The sequence below is a fragment of the Pistacia vera genome, unplaced genomic scaffold, assembly GCF_008641045.1.
Source record: "Pistacia vera cultivar Batoury unplaced genomic scaffold, PisVer_v2 Contig470, whole genome shotgun sequence".
NCBI lineage: Eukaryota > Viridiplantae > Streptophyta > Magnoliopsida > Sapindales > Anacardiaceae > Pistacia > Pistacia vera.
The window spans coordinates 687135-705634 of record NW_022196302.1 but is presented as its reverse complement, the minus strand read 5'-3'; the positions used below and the strand labels follow the sequence as shown (position 1 = coordinate 705634).

The 18500-nt window shown below is 35.8% G+C and overlaps 2 protein-coding genes across 4 annotated transcripts; one reads left to right on the top strand and one right to left on the bottom strand.

Annotated features, from left to right (window-relative positions):
• Positions 1–28: 28 nt before the first annotated feature.
• On the bottom strand, positions 29–6495 carry LOC116145969 (kinesin-like protein KIN-7E). Of its 3 annotated transcripts, none has more exons than XM_031431387.1 (11): positions 5972–6495; positions 5321–5410; positions 5117–5217; positions 4887–5000; positions 4692–4773; positions 4536–4603; positions 4378–4443; positions 4153–4277; positions 1646–3389; positions 644–918; positions 29–536 (listed from the first exon to the last, which is right to left on the bottom strand). In XM_031431387.1, exons 1-11 carry the CDS (start codon positions 6186–6188, stop codon positions 188–190), a joined length of 3231 nt encoding a protein of 1076 aa, XP_031287247.1. In that variant the 5' UTR covers positions 6189–6495; the 3' UTR covers positions 29–187. The 3 variants fall into 3 exon arrangements, with proteins under 3 accessions (XP_031287247.1, XP_031287248.1, XP_031287249.1); XM_031431388.1 differs by having other exon boundaries at positions 644–912; XM_031431389.1 differs by lacking the exon at positions 5972–6495 and adding an exon at positions 5577–5648.
• A 9416-nt stretch (positions 6496–15911) lies between these two features.
• On the top strand, positions 15912–17921 carry LOC116146056 (protein DMR6-LIKE OXYGENASE 2-like). Its single transcript, XM_031431471.1, has 4 exons — positions 15912–16266; positions 16424–16659; positions 17066–17393; positions 17503–17921. Exons 1-4 carry the CDS (start codon positions 15991–15993, stop codon positions 17764–17766), a joined length of 1104 nt encoding a protein of 367 aa, XP_031287331.1. The 5' UTR covers positions 15912–15990; the 3' UTR covers positions 17767–17921.
• Positions 17922–18500: the final 579 nt, after the last annotated feature.

Below are 18500 nucleotides of genomic sequence, written 5' to 3'. Positions count from 1 at the left end.
AATTCTCAAATTTATTTGATTACTATAATGTGGCAACAAAAAATATCAAATTAACAAATAACTAAGGTCAGCTTGAAAGTTTTCCAATTTACAATAAATGGAACCGTGTAAGTGAAATGGAGCATATGGAGAAGATCCCAAAAAATTAGCAAATATACACGTTGGTATGTCCCTATCATCGACAAATTTAAAGTAGTACAGAAGTAGACTTGGTAAGTACAGAAGTAGACTTGTTATGTATCCAGCAGAATGATTTTCGGTTAGTAGATCCAGCTAAGAAGCTGAGTCCAAACACTTCCTTAGGGGCTTGGCCTGGCTTTACAAAGCCTACCAACTTTGCAACAAGAGAAGCACTTTCATTTACATGGTTCAAGTCTTTTGTATATGTCCAAATACGGCGTGCTAACTGTAGACTTCTCTGCTTTGTGTTTAATGCAATATCCCATTTCTGGTATAGTTCCTCTCTCTCTCTTCTTGAGAACTTTTGATGAATTTGCTTGCTCAGCGCTTCTCTCTCCCGATATAGAGCCTTCAAACTATGCCATCAACAAGTCACATATAATTTCCGTTGATGTCTACTTAACAAAATAACAAAGTAGTTGACAATTTGGATTGGATCAAATATATAATCATGATTAAATACCTTGCATTTAAACTCTCTTTGCTGATATTACCGCCCTTCAGAAAAGATAGCCTTCTAAGCTCCACCTCCATGTACACAGAATCTGATGGGTCACCTTTGAACAGCAGGTAGAAGTAAGTTCTGTGTACCAATGGTACATTGCATGCATTCCAAAGTTCAATTATCTCTTTCCGTCTGCTCTCGAATTCTGCAGGCCAAGTAGAAACTTGTTGCACAGCATCCTGTCCTTTCTTCAATCCAGCGTCCTTCATATTGTTCATCACTGCTTTCTGAACCTACCACACAGTCATTCCCGAATGCTATTAAGGCCAAAACATGAAAATAAAAGATAAAAACCCATGGTATTTCAAATATATTTGCACCACATAGGTTAAACTAGTCTAAAGTATCTCAAGAAACGTTCATTATCTAGCTTGACTCATTGTTCTTGGGATGCTATCATCAGAGAGCTGTTTTGAGTAGAATCAAGACATAATGAAACATATCAGATTAGTTTTTCTTCGGAAAACATATATTCAGATAGTTATTTTCACCTCTGTCAAAAATGACTCTACCTAAGGAGGAGTAGACTACATCCATAGCACTCAGAGAAACTATAAGATCCTGAGCAAACCTCATAAATCTCAAAATAGACTCGGTTCTTTAAAAAGAGATGACCTCAGTTCATTAAAGAATTTTCAACTGTAAATATACAAACACTAAATAGGAATCAAAAGCGAAAGAGATAAAAACTGCTTAATATTGCAATATTTCTTAAACAATATGGTAAAGTAATGCTCGAAGCCTAGGAACTAGAACACAATATTGTTATTTAGTGCTGGTAATTCTAAAACAACATTTATTTCCTCACATGAGTTCATTTCCTGGGAATCCATCAAAACAAATAAAAATACAATATTAACTGCTAGCCAAAAAAAGACTAACATGAGAATCAAGAAAATCAAAGAATGTCAAATGGAAAGAGCGAGAGATGGAGCACGGTGAAGGGGTGGTAGTTCTTACCAGATCATCACCGTATTTTCTCGGAGGCTGAACTTTGCCCATTTCACTCTGTCCTGGAACAAAATTGCGGATGCTGGAATCTTCTGTTTCTGACTCTTTCATGCGTGGTGATTGGATGGAAGCACTATTAACAGAAGTTTGAGAATGTTTTCGGCTAAGATTTTGAATCTCGTACTTCCATTCTGAAAGCTTCTGGGGAATGCCTATTGGCCCTCCGTGGAAACTTTTTTCAGACCTATCAGTTGGTTTGTGTTCTGCCTTCTCAAACCAAGGAGAAGGTGTGTTCTCACTATGTTCGTAACTGCTAGTAGTATCGTCTGCATCTGACTCTTTAAAGCTTTGTGATTCCACCGAAGCTCCACTAATGGAAGTTTGAGAATCTTTCCTGGAAATATTTCCAAACTTGGCACCATACTTAAGTTCTGAAAGCCTTCGACTTCCAGCGATGTTTTCTACAGAACAGTTAGGTGGTGTATTCTCACTGTGTTCTGCCTTCTCGAACGCAAGGGAAGATGGTGTCGACATGAGAATGGCTCTGCAACTTGCGCTTCTATTTATTTTTGCGCTACTGGAGATACACGCATCTGCTTCAGAAGAAGAAGGAGTTTGTTCCTGAGGGTATAAATTGACAAGATAGTGGATGGTTCTTTGCAGTTCCTGAATTTTTTGTTTCAAAGCATCGTAAGTAGGATCTTTACTTGTGGGGCTTGACTCTTTATCTTTCTTCTGAGGGCGTGATACTGCAACTTCACCTTTTCCTTCTTCTTCAGGACCCTGTAAGGACACATCATTTTCTGTTTCTCTCTTAATGCTTGACTCTTCCACTTCGATAGATGATAGTGCATCCTCATCTGTGGCTTCTGTCATTGATAAATTCCCTTCTTTTTCTCCAGGACCAGGTTTGAGCGCATTAGCTTCTTCTTCCCACTTAATGCTTGACTCTTCCGTTTCAATATCACCAACTCCCTCGCATGGGGATGATACAGCATTCTCATCTGTGGCTTCTGTCTCAGATAATCTCCCATTTTTTACTCTAGGACCAGGTGAGAACACGTTACCTTCTGTTTTCTCGTTAATGCTTGATTCTCCTGTTTCATTGCATCCAACTTCCTTGCCGGTACCCTCAAATTCTTCATCAGTTTTTTGAGCAGTCTCTTCCCAGCCTTGACACGGATCAAGCCCAACAAAATTAGGAGCGCTGTCATCCAGCACAAAATCGCCTTCAGGATTCTCAGAATTCTGAAACTTGGGAGTTTTGTTGCATGTATCAAGTCCTGCATGAAGAGAATTGGGCGCATCTGGTGAGTCTAATACTGAATATTCATCTAGTCTTGATTGTAGCAAATTCTCCATCCTCAATTCAGCAAGATCACGTTGCCGAGTCAATTCTCTTATCTCTTTTTCCATCTGTTCTATAATCAGCTCTTTCTCTTTCAGCAATGTAGCGGAATCATATGTCCCTGAAGTTGATCCTAGGCTCTTCATCTCACTTTCCAATCTAGCCAATTCTCTTTGTAACTGCTTTACTAATGCCTTATCGGACATCACCACATTGACCTGAGCATTAGTAGCTACTTCTTTAGCACAGGAAGCAAACAAAAGGGTATTTCTTGATTGTTCAATTTGACTTCGAGCAGGGCTCATAGTGCAAATGATGGCAGTTCTAGCATTGCCTCCTAAGGAATTTTGCAGAATTCGTGTCAGCTTAGAGTCTCTATAAGGTATGTGTGCGTTTTTTCCCTTGCTGCATCCAATCATGGGAATATGTTGTTAAGAAACAATGGTAAAAACTAAATTGATAAGAACAAACAGAGCAAAATAAAAGAACAAGAAAACAAGTTCTTAGCAAGAACAACCAAAATCTAAAATTACGAGTGAAAGTGAACACAAGCACAGGAGGCACAGTTTAGTGATTCAAAGAAACGGTAGTTTGCACACAAACAAATCTCCATCCTTAGCTCAGTCACCTCAAATTTTAGAAAATATTGCCTCATCCTTTTTCCCCGCTTCCAAGTGGTAACTCATGGTCAATCAATCAATAAGTTCCTTGCATAGACAAATCAATAACCTAATATCAACCCTAACCATGACATTCAGTACGGTGTCATCAGAAAACTTACTATACCACTGTAAGCATCTAAGAAGGACAAGATGTCATGAATGAGGCCTGGAATTTGGTTATGGTTAACAAGTTCAGGAGCTATGAATAAAATTGAGGGTACAATCCGTCTACATCAACAAGAAGAGATGGATAAGATGTATCCATTCAAATTTGTGATTGTTACAAAAAGTCATAGTTTGAAAATTCTCTGTTTGTGAAGGTATCCATCAAGACCACCTAAAAGTAAATTGTTTTGCAACTTCAATACAAGAAACTCAAGTCATTGTAATATTTCATGTAATATCTTATATTAACACTTGAGTTCATCCTAAAACAATTCTGATGCTAAAGCAAATATTGAGTTTTCTAAGGCCAATAAAAATTTTAACTACCAAAATTGTTCAACCTTAATTTGCGAACTACTTTTCCCAGTGTCAACAAACTGCGATTTATGTGGGAACCTTCTTTCAATCTCACACCAGCGGATACTGCCTGAGAAGCACGCTCGCTGCCCGCAAGATCAACAAAATTCTGCACAAAGAAGCAAACTTAGGTTTCCTATTTTGAAACCTGGCAGAGTCTTCACAGGAATTCTGATTGACCAATAATTATAAGAACAATTATATCATACCACAGTAGCTGTTAGAGTGGTGGATTTGTCAGCACCTATATATTCACGAGCAGAACTTTCAATTGTCTGCAAGAATCCAACAAGTGGTAAAATAAAAAGTGTAAGATAAGAGCTTACGCAAGCAGGAGAATTGCTACTTATTTATATGACATACATACCAATCGCAAAATTTGATGGGATCTGGAGCTAGTTTCATTTAGAGAGGTCTCTCCTATCTGCCGTTGAGCTGCAAGAATTCAGCAAAAAGTGAACATATAATGCCAACTGCTGAAAACAAAACTAGATTTGGTTAATGCCATTAATAGTGCCCTTACCTTCACAGATAGCAAGGAGCTCCTCCATATGGCTCTTGTCTCTCAAAGTCTCCTCAGTGAGTCTCTCAACAACAGTCCCTCTCTGTTGAAGTCAAAAAGTGTTACTAAAGGTGTTTGTGCCCTTCAAAATAAACTTATACCACAGCAACATTTTGGCCAGATGGAAAATTTTATTTTTATTAAAAACAAAATCACCTCTGGATCATCTAGGAGTCTAAGTGGGGTAGTATCTGAGATAAGGAGGTCTCTGACAGATTCATTGTAAATCTCCATTGCAGAAAACTTCAACACAAATTCTCTTTCTTTATGCTGAAATATATAGATAGAAGTAGAAATGGTCATCTCCATGCTGGAGGACAAAGGATTGTATTTGTGATAGATTTCAAGAATTTAAAGTGACAGAATATGTTGAATATTCGTTTTACCTTTTCTACGTAATTATATATATCTGATGCGGCATATTCAGTAATGCCACGCATTGTATATGTCTTTCCACTGCTTGTTTGACCATATGCGAAAATGCTTGCTGGATATATATATATATATACACTTAAAAAATTATTAGAGGAGAATTTGGCAATGAAATATCAACAGATAGAAAACAGAATAAGAAATAAAATATTACTCACAGTTGATGCCACTGACTACCGAAAGGCTAACTTCTTTTACTCCCTCCTCATACAACTTCTTTGTGGGGCTGTCGTATCCAAATACTCTGTCTATTCCCAATACATTGGCCAGAAGCAAAAGGAGAAGACAAAATAGGAAAACAAAAGTTATAAGATTATTATTTAACCAGAAACAAAAACTAGTTCGATAATTATTCAATTGGTTAGTAATGGAGTTAATTCAACCAGAAAGTCCTGTGGGAATGTTGCCACAGACCTGAATTAAAGTCTTGATATGAGCTTAATCACCTTTTTAACTTTTAGTTTCAAAATTTTCCAACTTCATGACCCAGAATCTTGAAATCTCAGACCCAAAATTACAACAGAAAGCATTAAGCAGGAGAAGAGGAAAGGAAGCTCAAGTACAGTTGGCAACCACAAGAAGACCCATTCCCCAAAGTGTAGATAAAATACATGAGAATTCTAATGACTGAACCCCAAACCTTGATGGTCCCGGGCCAAAAATTCAAACCAAATCAGAACACAAGTATTTGAGAACAAATTTCCAATATTCTAAATCCTATAATAAAAGGCTTGTAGAACAATGAGAAAATTGTGAAGGGCCGAACAAAAGAAAAATGCTATGAAATGAACAATGAAGTATTAGCTTACCAAAACTGTAGGCTGCTGGGAACATGGATCGCTCTGGTAAGGTGTTCTTGAAGATGATGGTGTTGTTGTTAATGCATTCCCAATCTGAAACATCATTTCTTGCAATTTCTTTGTCGTTCAAAGGCCTTAACCTAACAAAAACTTGAATCTTCTCTTCTTGGCCGCTGGGTAGGGACAGATCCTGAGTTTCCCCAGGAATTAGCTCCTCCCCAGCCATTGGCCTCTTAGCCCCTCCTCTTTTCTTTTATAATTCAACAAACACTTTTATTACAAACTTCAAATTATATGTTCCTCTCCTACAACAATGTGCTCCTGCTTGTCCTCTTTGATGAACTTTTTGTGACTCAGGGCTCCAAATGCAGTTGCTATGAAATATAATTTTCTACCAAATATTTCTGGTCTTCACAATTGGTCCTGCAACACCAAAATCCAAATGAAAAGAAATTGAAAAAAGAAACTTTATATACAAAGTTTAACTAAAATATGTGGTTCCGTACAGCAAACAAGGGGAAGAAAATTAGATATTAATGAGAAATGCGTCAATGGAGGAAAACTAACCCAGTTATCCAATAAAACAGAAGACTGGTTTTTAAACGCTGAAAGACGAAGACAAAAGAGTCGAGAAAATGAGTTAAAAATGAATACCGCAAAATCAGAGAAAATCTACTAAAAACAGTAATCTATCTTTGTCTTTCTGTAGGATGAGGGATAGAAAATGGCTGCATGTCTCATTATGACTTGGAAATGTAAGGACCGTTGAAATATAACCGCCAAAAATAACTAACTAATTTAATCTACGACGTGCCCTTGTTGACTAATAATATGGTATCAGAATTTGTACGTAAGAAATTTTGTATTTTTTAACAGCATATCTAAAATAATTTATATGGGTCTCGACTAATCTTTCTAATTATACATTAATAGTAAAATATGTATGTCAAACAAATCCACAGATGATTAAAGAATTAAATTTTATAACCCAAACTACATTTGACTAATTTATATAATGATGGTTTTCGGTTAATGGCATTGGAGTACTTAATTTCATAAATAAAGAATTAGTGTAAAGTTTATATATAAACCTTATGGACCAGTTGTATTTTTGTAGCTTCTAGTTTTGGTCACCAGTAAATTTGTTCTTTATTATTGGACATTTTATTTGAGATAGGATCAACAATAAAACATTAATGTGTGATATTTAATTACTAATTCCAAGCATTACATGACGGGACATGATTAAAAAACAGTATCGCAACCCTTTCATCACCAAAAATTGTTTCTGAACTTACTCTTAAGTTCTTGTATTAGTGTGTAGAACTAGACATTGGGGGGCAATGAAGAAGAAACTGATGATTACTAGAAATAAGTAATTTAGGATTGGGAATCTCTTTGGTAAGAAGATAAGTGGCACTTGTTTTATCATTTTAATAACAATTTTTCTTATAAAATCCAAATAATTCTTGAAAACAGTCAATAATATTTATGTTAAGACATAAAAGGACATAATTCATATATTATCATCATTATATTTGCAAATGGACAATACTTATTTATTAAAAACAAAATGATAAAAAAAAAATATTAATATTGGCAGTAATTGTTTTATAAGTTTATGGTTATATTGTACCTTAATTGTTTTTTTAAGTTTTGTGGACTTTGAACTAAACAAAGGTTCACAAAAAAATCTAGCCAAAACAAATTTGAAAATGAAAACGATTGGCTTCTTCTTCTTTTACTCTTCTGCGTGAGAAATGCATCACAACATTAGAGGTAGAAAATGAAAGTAACAAAATTTCTTAAATGATAAACTAATTTCACTACTGAAATTATAAAAAAAACAAAAAAAAAAAAAAAAAAAAAAAAAAAAAAAGAAGCAAAAAACAGAACATGTTAATAGATTTACGAAAGATGCAGGCACAACCATGAGGATATTATATTTGCCTCTTGCATGCTATTAAACGGCTGTGATCACTTACAAATTCAAACAAATCAAAAACATTAATCGCAACCCTAAAATTACAAGAAAAGAAACCTTAGACTTCTTACAATTAACAAGACACTTCAGTTCTTGGCAACATATACTCACCGTCCCTATAATGGGTCGAAAATCATTATACTCTATTTATTTCAAAATACCAATTATTATGTGCTGATAAAGACTAGAAGCTAAGGGAATGATATGGGATGTAAAGTCCAACAAAGTTAATGCATGGTATTTCATATCTTACAAGAAGGAAAGAGAACTAAAGTTCCAGTCTCCTTCTACAATTAATTCCATCAAAACATGAACTAAGAGCACCCACAACTCAAAAATCTAAATTCATCATGAATGATTGAACCGAATGTAAACTAACCTAGCGTAATGACACAGACTTTGGACGAAAAAGAGAAAAAATTTCTAAAAGAGGATACCACAATTTCAACAACTCAATAGCCACTTGTAGACCTCCTATCATCAAGGCTACTTCCCCAATCAGCATCAGCATAACATTCAACACCTAATTTTATAGCAGGTCTGAACTGTAAACCATAATTTTGAGTGCCCTTGATGTACCTTAACACTCTCTTACAGGCCTACCACTGTAGTTCTGTTGGAGCTCGCAAGAATTGGCTAAGTTTGTTGATAGGGAAGCTGATATCTGGCCTTGTTAAAGTCAAGTACTGCAGGGCTCCAATGGTGCTCCTATATAGGTTAGGATCATTAAAAGGAGCACTGTTAGTGGCAAACAATTTTACTCCAACAGCCATGGGTGTAGAGCAAGAGTGAGCATCTAATATTTTTGTCTTGACTAACAGATCATTGATGTATTTGGACTGTTTTAGGCGAAGTCCTTCATTTGTTCGAGTAGCTTCAAGACCAAGAAAGTACTTCACTGACCTAAGAGTCTTTAAGGCAAATTTGTCATTCAAATCCTTCACAAGTTTATTGGTAAATGAAGCATCTGAACCAGTGATGAGTATAACATGCACATAGACAAGAATATAGGTTACTTGGGTGTTATGCTTAAGAATAAAGAGGCTGGAATCTGAGATTGAATTATGAAATCCATGAGACAAAAAGGCTTGTTTTAACTTGTCAAACTAGGCTCTTGGTGCTTGTTTAAGGCCATAGAGAGCTTTTCGAAGTTTGCACACATGAGAAGGATGGTGTAGGCTTGTAAACCCTTTAGGTTGATGCATGTAAACTACCTCATTCAACTCTCCATTGAGGAAAGCATTATTGACATCAACTTGTTGGATGTCCCAACCATAGGTGATAGCAAGACTTAAAATGATTCTAATAGTGGAAGGCTTAATAACAGGGCTAAAGGTCTCAAAGTAATCCAAACCAGGAGTTTGCTGGAATCCTTTGGCTACTAACCTAGCCTTATACCTTTGTAAAGAGCCATCAACACGAAATTTGGTCCTAAATATCCATTTACTGCCAACTACATTCATATCAGGAGTCATGGGAACAAGGGACCAGGTATTATTCTTAACCAATGCATCAAATTAACATTGCATGGCCTCTTTCCATTCTGGACAACAGAGGGCCTTTTTCACTGAAGATGGTTTAGGATGCACAGTAGATTGTCTTGAAATGAGAAGAACAGTTTTGTTGGAAGCACAACAGCTTTGGCCCTTGTTATCATTGGGTGTGCATTACTAGAAACTTGAGTACCAGTAGGAACAGTAGAGAACTGTGATGGTTCCAAGTCAACTTTAAGTAAACAAGTGGGTAAAGTGGAGCTAGTGGTAGGAGAATGAGAATTCAAAAATTGAAACCTGGTTAAATCTACTTCAAGTGAGTAGTTTGGTACTGAACTATTAGAGTCATATAGGGTGCTAGATATGAGTTTAGATATTGGACTTGTATTAGAAGAAGGAGTAGAATCTGTGATGTGTAATGATTCTGAGGAATGCTGTGATTGAAGATCTGTAATAGGTTCAGGACAAGGATTAGTTGCTGCTGTAGAAGTCTCTTTCCTAAAAGTTGTGATGGGAATGGTTGGAGGACAATGCCTTGCTGGAGAACTTTCAATAGGAGCTGGAATGCTTGTATCAGTTGAGGAAAAAGGAATATGAACAGGAACAAAGGGAAAAACATTTCTAGTGGGCATGTTTACAGCAACTACGTGACTAGGAGAGACATTTTTGGAAGGACTGGATGAAGAACAAAAACCAAGAGAGAATGGAAACTCAAATTCATTAAAATGAACATTAGGAGTAATAAAGACCTGTCCATCAGCCCTAAGACATTTGTATCATTTGTGGACAACACTATACCCTAGGAAGACACACTTGGTAGAATGAAAATTGAATTTGCGTCAGTTATAGTCTCTAAGAAAAGGAAAACATGCACAACCGAAGACTTTAAGAGAGGAATACAAAGGAGTAAAATAGAATAACTTTTGGTAAGGAGAAACAAAATTTAAAACGGCTGTAGGCATTCTATTTATTAAGTATACAGTTGTGTCAAAGGCATTCCACCAATATTGTAAAGGCATTGAAGCATGAGCAAGTAATGTTAAGCTAGTCTCCACTTTATGTCTATGTTTTCTCTCAATTCTCCAATTTTGCTGATGCACATATACACATGAATGTCTATACTAAATTCCAGTTTTGTTAAGATAAGGAATTAACCTTTTGTATTCACCCCCTTGGTCAGATTGAAGACATTTGAGCTTAAGACTAAACTGCCGTTCTACTAAATGATGAAATTTAATGAAAACTGATTGAACTTCAGCTTTTGTATGCAAAGGAAACAACCAAGTAAAAGGACTAAAATCATCAATGAACTGAAGATAGTACTTAAAACTCTCAACTGAAGCAATGGGTGCAGGACCCTAGACATCACTATGGACAAGTTCAAGAGGTTGTGTAGCTTTAGAAGAGGAGACAGGAAAATGATTTCTTTGTAGTTTTCCAATTTTGCATGCATCACAGTAAGGAAGAGTTGAAACAGGCTTTGATTTATGAATTTGTGACATAATTTTAGAAAAGACCTCAAGATGTGGATGTCCTAGACGTTTGTGCCATGCTGAATTGGAATTATCAATATTATAATTGATCTGATGAGCTAAGTGAGGACAGTTTGACATAATAGGTGATGTACCAATGAAATTGTTTTTATGACTGAGATGTTCAAATTCATGTGAACTAGTTAACAAACCATGCTTGAGAAGCACTGAATCAGAAACACTGTAATCATTAGGTGAACTAGTTGATAAACTATGCTTATTAACTACAGAATCAGAGACATATAAGCTAGTTGATGCATTATGTTTATCAAGCACAGAATTAGAAACATATAAATTAGTGGATGCATCATGTTTATCAAATGCAGAATCGGAACATGAGTAACATTAGCATTATCACAACTGGAAATATTGGCAGAATTATTGGTGATTTTATTCTCAGAGAAGTGGTTACTGTTAGGAAACAATCCATTGAGGCAGCGGAAAACAAAAACAATAATAACAAGGATCGTTCCATAGAACCAATATCAGGGTACAATTTTACAGTCTATACCAAATAAGAATCTGCAGAAAATTAATCTAGAGTTTAAGAAATCATACGCACGTTTGGAGGCTCCTCCAAATTTGTCTCTGAATGTATTTTGCTACCGACCTAAGTGTAGGGTCAAACCGACGTAGTCCACACAAAGACAATCGCAAGGAATTAAGGAGGGATTTGCTAGATCCCTCTTTAGCCTTAAGAACAAAGAAGAAATGAAGAGTAATTGATTTTAGGCAAAAACCCAAATTTGGCGTGAGAGTGTTTTTGGGGGCTGTGTGTTTTCTCTTTTATGAAATATTGAATGAATGAAAAACTCTACCTTTTACAATTAAAACATTTATTTTATAGTAACATTTTAATTGCCCTATTCCCATATGGAATAGGCTTGGGCTCCAACCCAAACACCCCATGTTTCCAAACACTCCCAATTAGATATTTATTTTAATTCATCATTATCTCAATTAAAATCCATTAATATATATTTAATATATATATATATAACATTTAACAATAATGATAATTTATTTAAATATATGCTAACAAATATTTAAATGTAATTTCACTTATTTAATTTTTCTAACAAATTAAATAAAAGGCTACGACCTCAGCAAATTTAATTGCACTGTGAAATTACCAAAATACCCTTTCGCCCAAAAAGACGAAAACGCCCACAAGATGTTTGAATAAAAATATATGAATGATTGCCTCTTAAACTAGGCTTAAACATACAACAAGAACAATACTCTCAAATGTTGTCAAATGAGTATAAGAGAGTGATGATTTGATTTGGATTTTTAGCTCAAGGGATTATGTGAGAATGCTTTTGATATGACTTTGTATATCTAATATTCTCTTTGTCTTTCTTTACAATAAAATGCCCTATTTATTGCTCATCTCTTCCCTTTGAAGCAAAGAGTTATTGCTGCATTTAATACAACTCTGAAAAGCCTATAGACATAGAGGAATAGGCGTTACACCATCACGAATGTTCGTTCTTGACACCAACGATCAATTTGAACAAACTTTTAAGGTTTTTGGAATGATCGTTCCACCATGACGAACAGTTGTACCACTATGACGAATTGTCATTTCACCACGGGGAATGGTCGGTCCATTGGCTTCTTACAAATCCATAAAAATTCCAGAAGCATGCATGACTTCTTGAAACGATGACGTTCTGCCAAGAACGATCTTTGAGTGTGAACGATCATTCTACCATGAGGAACAATCATTCCACTGTAGATACATGAACTTTAGCTTGATCTTCGAGGCTTGACTTTGAAGATTTGTCAAAGGTGCGAATTTATTTGAATTATGAGTACTTTGACTTTTGACTTGAATGGAACGGGCATGCTACTTGGTCGTGTCGTTGAGAGCAACTTGACTTCATTTTGGACAAAATCATGCACAAACATGTGAAACAGTGTCATGTTGAGAGGAACGTGCATCTGAACAACTCTATGAAACAAGGAACGGTTGTTCCTTTGTCCTGCATGGTTGTACCAATCAGGAAATGTGTATTTGGTTTTTGGTTATGACTTCTTATCATACATTAGCATGTTTGTTAGAGAATCTAGCTATCAATTTTTTGTTTAGTTTTGGCACATCAAAACACATGATAGCTCAACACAGATAATATGTACTTGGTTGAACCCGAGGTGCGACAATTAGTATCAAAGGCTACCTAATGGTGTGGTTAGGGGAGCTCGTGTCGTAGTGTGGTGAGACAACCTCATGAGGATTCACGGTTCATATAGAGGAGAGTTTGTCAAATTCTGGGAGCCTAAGGTTCAATTTATAAGACTTGGGACATGAGGTCCACAAGGTAGAGAGTTCGCATCCCACATTGCTTGCAAAAGGAGTCCATCCATAAGATGGAGAGTTCACATCCCATATTGCTAGCAAAAGAAGCTTGTGATTCAATTTATAAGTCCTAGATATTTATAACTAAGTAAATGCGTTTTTTGTGAAGGATTCTTGTATGAAGCCCAAAAATAAATACATCAATAATTACTTAGTTAGAATTGAGATGTTAAATGTACCTTTATATATAACGTAATCCATAATTATTAGTCGACCACATTATCTTACAATATACTGAATTGAGAAGAAGCTGATAGTGCATTCCATATAGGGCTGTATACGAGCCGAACCGAGCCGAATACTACGGTGTTCGAGCTTGGCTCGTGAAAATTTAACGAGCTTGAGCTCGAGCTCGAGTTCGACGAGCTCTGAAAACCAGGCTTGAAGCTCGAGTTCGTTAAATATTTTGAACTCGAATTCAGCTCGCGAATCGCTCGTTTATAAGTCCTCAATCCAAAGCAATCCATCAACAATCCTTCAAAATAGCCCCAATACAAAGCCAACCCACTAATCATCACCAACCATCATCAGATCCAAAGCCAAATAGCCACAAATATATGACTCAAAATTCCATCAACTGTGAGAGATAGAAGAAAAGAGAAGAGGAGAGAAAAGAAAAGCAAAGAAAAGCAAAGAGGGAGAAGGAAAGAGATGGAAGAGCGAAGGAGAAGTAAGAAGAAAGGTGAAGAAAAAGGAAAATGGAGGAGGAAAAAGACGAAGGAGAAAAAAGATGAAGAAAAGGGAAGGAGAAAGTGGCGACGCTGGAGAAAGAAGATACGGTTTAGGAAGTGGGATAATTTATATTGGATATAATAAATTACATATAACCCCCTGATACTTAAAAAAATAGCACTTATACCCTTTCGAGTCATTCACGAGCCTATCGAGCCGAGTAGTGGGTGGTTCATAGCTCGGCTCGAGAGGGTACTCGAGCCGCTCGAGCTCGAGCTCGGCTCGACAAAAGTCGAGCCGAACCTGGCTCGCTTATAGCCCTAATTCCATATAATTCAATAATTGACATTTTTACTTTTCAATAATTCACATGAGTACTTCCCGGTATTCTTAGCGTAACTTTTGGAATTTCATTTGCACCACTTGCTTTATGCTTAGACAATAGACAACCCCACTGAAAAACGTATGCCAAATTTGGATTGAAACTAAGTTCGACAAATGATCGATTGTGATAGTTACATCTCACCTCATAATAACGTCACTGAGAGAGAGAGAGTACCTAAACAGAAGTTGAAGAAATTTGGCTTTGGCGATCATTCATGATTGATGATTCATGCGCGGCCCAATTTTTCAGTGTTGCCCTCCCCCACCACGATTTGGTTAATAGTGGAGCTCAAATTAAGGTATATTAATTTACTGTCTATTTTCGGGACGGAAAGTAAGAAGCAACTAATCGGAGGACCAAATTTAGATTAAAAAATTAATTTTACTGGTTTCAATATAGATAATTTGAGATGATAGTTTTAGTCTGATGTAATTTCAATCCTCTTCTATGTGTCTATCCATCATATATATATATATATATATATATATATATATAATGCAAAACATGAATTCAAAAGCTTAAAAAGACTAGAATTTTTAAAATTTTTACAAAAACTATTATGCAAAAATATATATAATTTTTAAAATTACTTCTAATGAGTAAGTTGAACTTTTTTTTAGGTTTACTTAAAAGTATAGAGACTCGATATTAGTTATAATTAAAACTCATAAATAAGAAATATCTCCCTTAAAATAATCGAAAATTTTAATAGTGAAAGAATCAAATTACAACAATTAGTACTAGATTAATATGAAATTATACGACAATATATCAATGAATGTATTGAAAATATAAGTGGAAAATCTACCACTTGAGATATCTTCAACGCAATTTGTAAACCTATCTAGCTGTCGCACTAGCGGTCTGTGCATGCACATGCAATGGCTGGCGCCTCTCAAGACCTGTCAAATTGCCTACCTACTTTTTCGAAGGCAGACAAAAAACTGCGGTGTTCTTTGTCTCTAAAAGAGGTAAGTACATTTTGGTCCCTCTAACATTAGGTTCAATAATTCGGAAAATAAAAGTTTGGTTCCTATCAATTAGCCTCCGTTTTACAAATTTTTGGGCCGCTTAAGAAAAGTGATAAGAAGTCTAAATTCCCCGATTTTGTATTTTGAGAATTAACTTAAGAAATTAACATAATTATAAAATGAAATTAAAAATAAAAATATTATAAAATTAAAAGTTACAGATAAAAAAGACCTCAACTTGCATTCTGTTGGGTCTGCGAAGGCGGGGTTGGGGCTGGAGCGGGGCTGCTGCTCAAGGGTGGTGTTACGTGGAGAAGAGGAATAGTTGTGTTAGGGCTTTACGAGGGAGGCTTTGGGTGTATGTTTATTTTTTATTACTTATTTTAAATTATAAAAGATCATGGAAATACTAAGGTAAGTAGGTAACCCTAAGCAGTTTATTTTAGTGTGACAGGCATTTAATAGACATGGACCCAGTTGTTATTCTGAATTTACTGGACCTAACATTGCTAGGCAAACTTTTAGGGACCAAAGGATATACCTCATCCATGATTCTATATATCGTGCGTTCTGGACCTCTTTTGTTCACAACTTGATTATTTACTTCTTGCTCTCTATTTGAATCTTTCATGGCTGAGACGGCATCACTACCGCTGGTTTCCTTACCTAATAAAATGGCCACTGTAAAAGTTTTAGCTGAATCTCCCGGCCTGTCTTCCATACCATCCACTTACACTTTCCCCAAAAATGAAAGTGATAAAAAATCTTCAGTTTCAGACACTGAATATGATGATAATTTAATCCCTGTTATTGATTTCTCTTTACTCACTTCTTCATCTCCTGAGGTTCGCTCCATCATCATCAACGACCTCCGCGAAGCCTGCCAAAAATGGGGCTTCTTCAAGGTATACTTATGTATTATTCAACAAATATTGCAATTTTTTACTTGTTACTCTCTTCAACAACATCACGTACAAGCTATATATGTAATTCAGTTCTTGAAAATTTAAGTTAGAGTTGATGAAATGCAGTAAAATTAATATATTGAGTTGGTGGGCTTAGGTGATAAATCATGGGGTACCGGAGATCCTAATGAAGGAAATGATGGAGGAATGCAAAATTTTTTTTGATCTAACAGAAGAGGAGAAGGGAGAATTTGAAGGAAAGCATGTACTAGATCCCATAAGAAGTGGGACTAGCTTTAATGCATCTGTTGAAAAGGTCTTCTGTTGGAGGGATTTTCTTAAGGTTTTTGTTCATCCGCAGTTTCAATCTCCCACCAAGCCCTGTGGATTCAGGTATTAATGTTAATGAATCCATTTTTATGATATTCAAAATTCAAAACTAAAGTACCCTTTTTTCCTTCCATTTCAATAATGACTTTGAAATATTTGTCATTATTTAGCCGAAGATTGAAGTGAACTAACTAAAGTACCCTGATTCATGAAATAGAAAATCATTCATTTAATCTTTATGCTCCAAAATGCTTAATATTCATGGACATTAGTCTTAAATACTAAAAAAATGGAAATATCTGTTGGTAAGATTTGAAACCATGGTTAAAAAGATCTCAATGACTTTTGGCTGTATTAAACTTCGGAAGTAGGAAGTAGCTATTTTTACTCATAGCTCTGTAAAAAACAAGCAAGCAGTTCTAGCTAGCTAGGTCTTCCTTGAATTGACTACAATTTCTTGTTCCTCCAGAGAGATTTCAGAAAAGTATTGCAAAAGAACCCGAGAGGTGGCAAGAGAATTGCTTAAAGGAATATCAGAGAGCTTGGGTCTGGAAGCCTCCTACATCGACAAAACTCTAAATCTTAATTCAGGTTTGCAACTACTGATTGCGAACCTCTATCCACCGTGTCCACAACCTGACCTTGCAATGGGATTGCCCCCTCATTCTGACCATGGCCTTCTCACTCTCTTAACACAAAATGGTATTGGTGGTCTTCAATTGCAACACAATAGCAAGTGGGTCAATGTCGATGCTCCACCCAACTCTTTTCTTGTCAACACTGGTGATCATATTGAGGTGCATTTCTTATCTATTAATTTTATTTTGTCCATATGCATTTTTCCTTATATATAACTCTCAACTTTTGTCTTCTGAAACTAATAAGAGATCATTGCTTTGGTGGCAGATTCTGAGTAATGGGAAGTACAAAAGTGTTGTGCATCGAGCTATTGTAAACAGTAAGAGTACAAGGATATCTTTAGCCATTGCAAATGGACCATCGCTTGACACAGTTGTTTGTCCGGCACAAGAGTTGATAGATAATGAAAGTCAGGCTCCAGCATACAAGGGGATGAAGTATATTGAGTATTTGGAACTTCAACAAAGCAACCGACTCCATATAAAATCCTGCTTGGACCGAGTGCGACTGCTAAACTTGATTAACATATAGTATTAAATATATTATCGACCAATTGCTTCTCAAGGGCAATACTAGGGAATTTCATGTTTAATCATATTGTTATGAATTTCATTTTGTTAATGACCAAAATGTTTTTTGAGAATTGGCTCAACATAAGGAGGTTAAGTTCGGAGTTATAGTTGTCAGAGTTGAAGTTTGCAAATTATATAGCTCATAGTTATATCTTATTGGCTGTTACAGTCAGTTTGGGTTAATGATTGTTATATAAGGGGGAAGCTAGATCAGGAGAGAACGAAGGGTGCGTTTGTTTTGCAGCACTAGACTGTATTAAACAAGTGAACTAAGGGTGCGTTTAATTATTTAATTTTTTTCATAATTATATTTTTATACAAATAATTAATTATATATTTAGAACGACGTTGTACCAAACACGTGAGAATATTAAATTTAATTCACTTCAATACTATCGAATTCACTCCAATGCAACACAAACTATTCAATCCAGTCCAGTACGACATGTCAAATGCACCTCAATAAAAGTTAAATCCGAGTAGGATTAGAACAGTATAGAGTTGGAATTGTAATTGCACTAAATAAACCCTACTCTACACTCACTACGTTTTTAAGCTCTCACAACATATTCCAAGCTCTTTTGTCTCCTCTGTAGCTCTCTTTGTTGCTTTCACACTCTGCAATTCCATTACTACTATATAAAAGCTCATTGGTGAGTGGTGAAAATGTTTATAGATGAGTTTTTGTAACAC

Bases quoted from the DNA above. Each gene is read 5' to 3' on its own strand.
- LOC116145969 (XM_031431387.1), bottom strand. From the start codon at position 6,188: ATGGCTGGGGAGGAGCTAATTCCTGGGGAAACTCAGGATCTGTCCCTA. The intron at 5,411-5,971 runs GTAAGCTAATAC...TATTGGGAATAG, and splicing joins CCCAGCAGCCTACAGTTTTG to ACAGAGTATTTGGATACGAC. The intron at 3,390-4,152 runs GTTGAACAATTT...GATTGGATGCAG, and splicing joins AAAGTAGTTCGCAAATTAAG to CAAGGGAAAAAACGCACACA.
- LOC116146056 (XM_031431471.1), top strand. From the start codon at position 15,991: ATGGCTGAGACGGCATCACTACCGCTGGTTTCCTTACCTAATAAAATG. The intron at 16,660-17,065 runs GTATTAATGTTA...TTGTTCCTCCAG, and splicing joins ACCAAGCCCTGTGGATTCAG to AGAGATTTCAGAAAAGTATT. The intron at 17,394-17,502 runs GTGCATTTCTTA...CTTTGGTGGCAG, and splicing joins ACACTGGTGATCATATTGAG to ATTCTGAGTAATGGGAAGTA.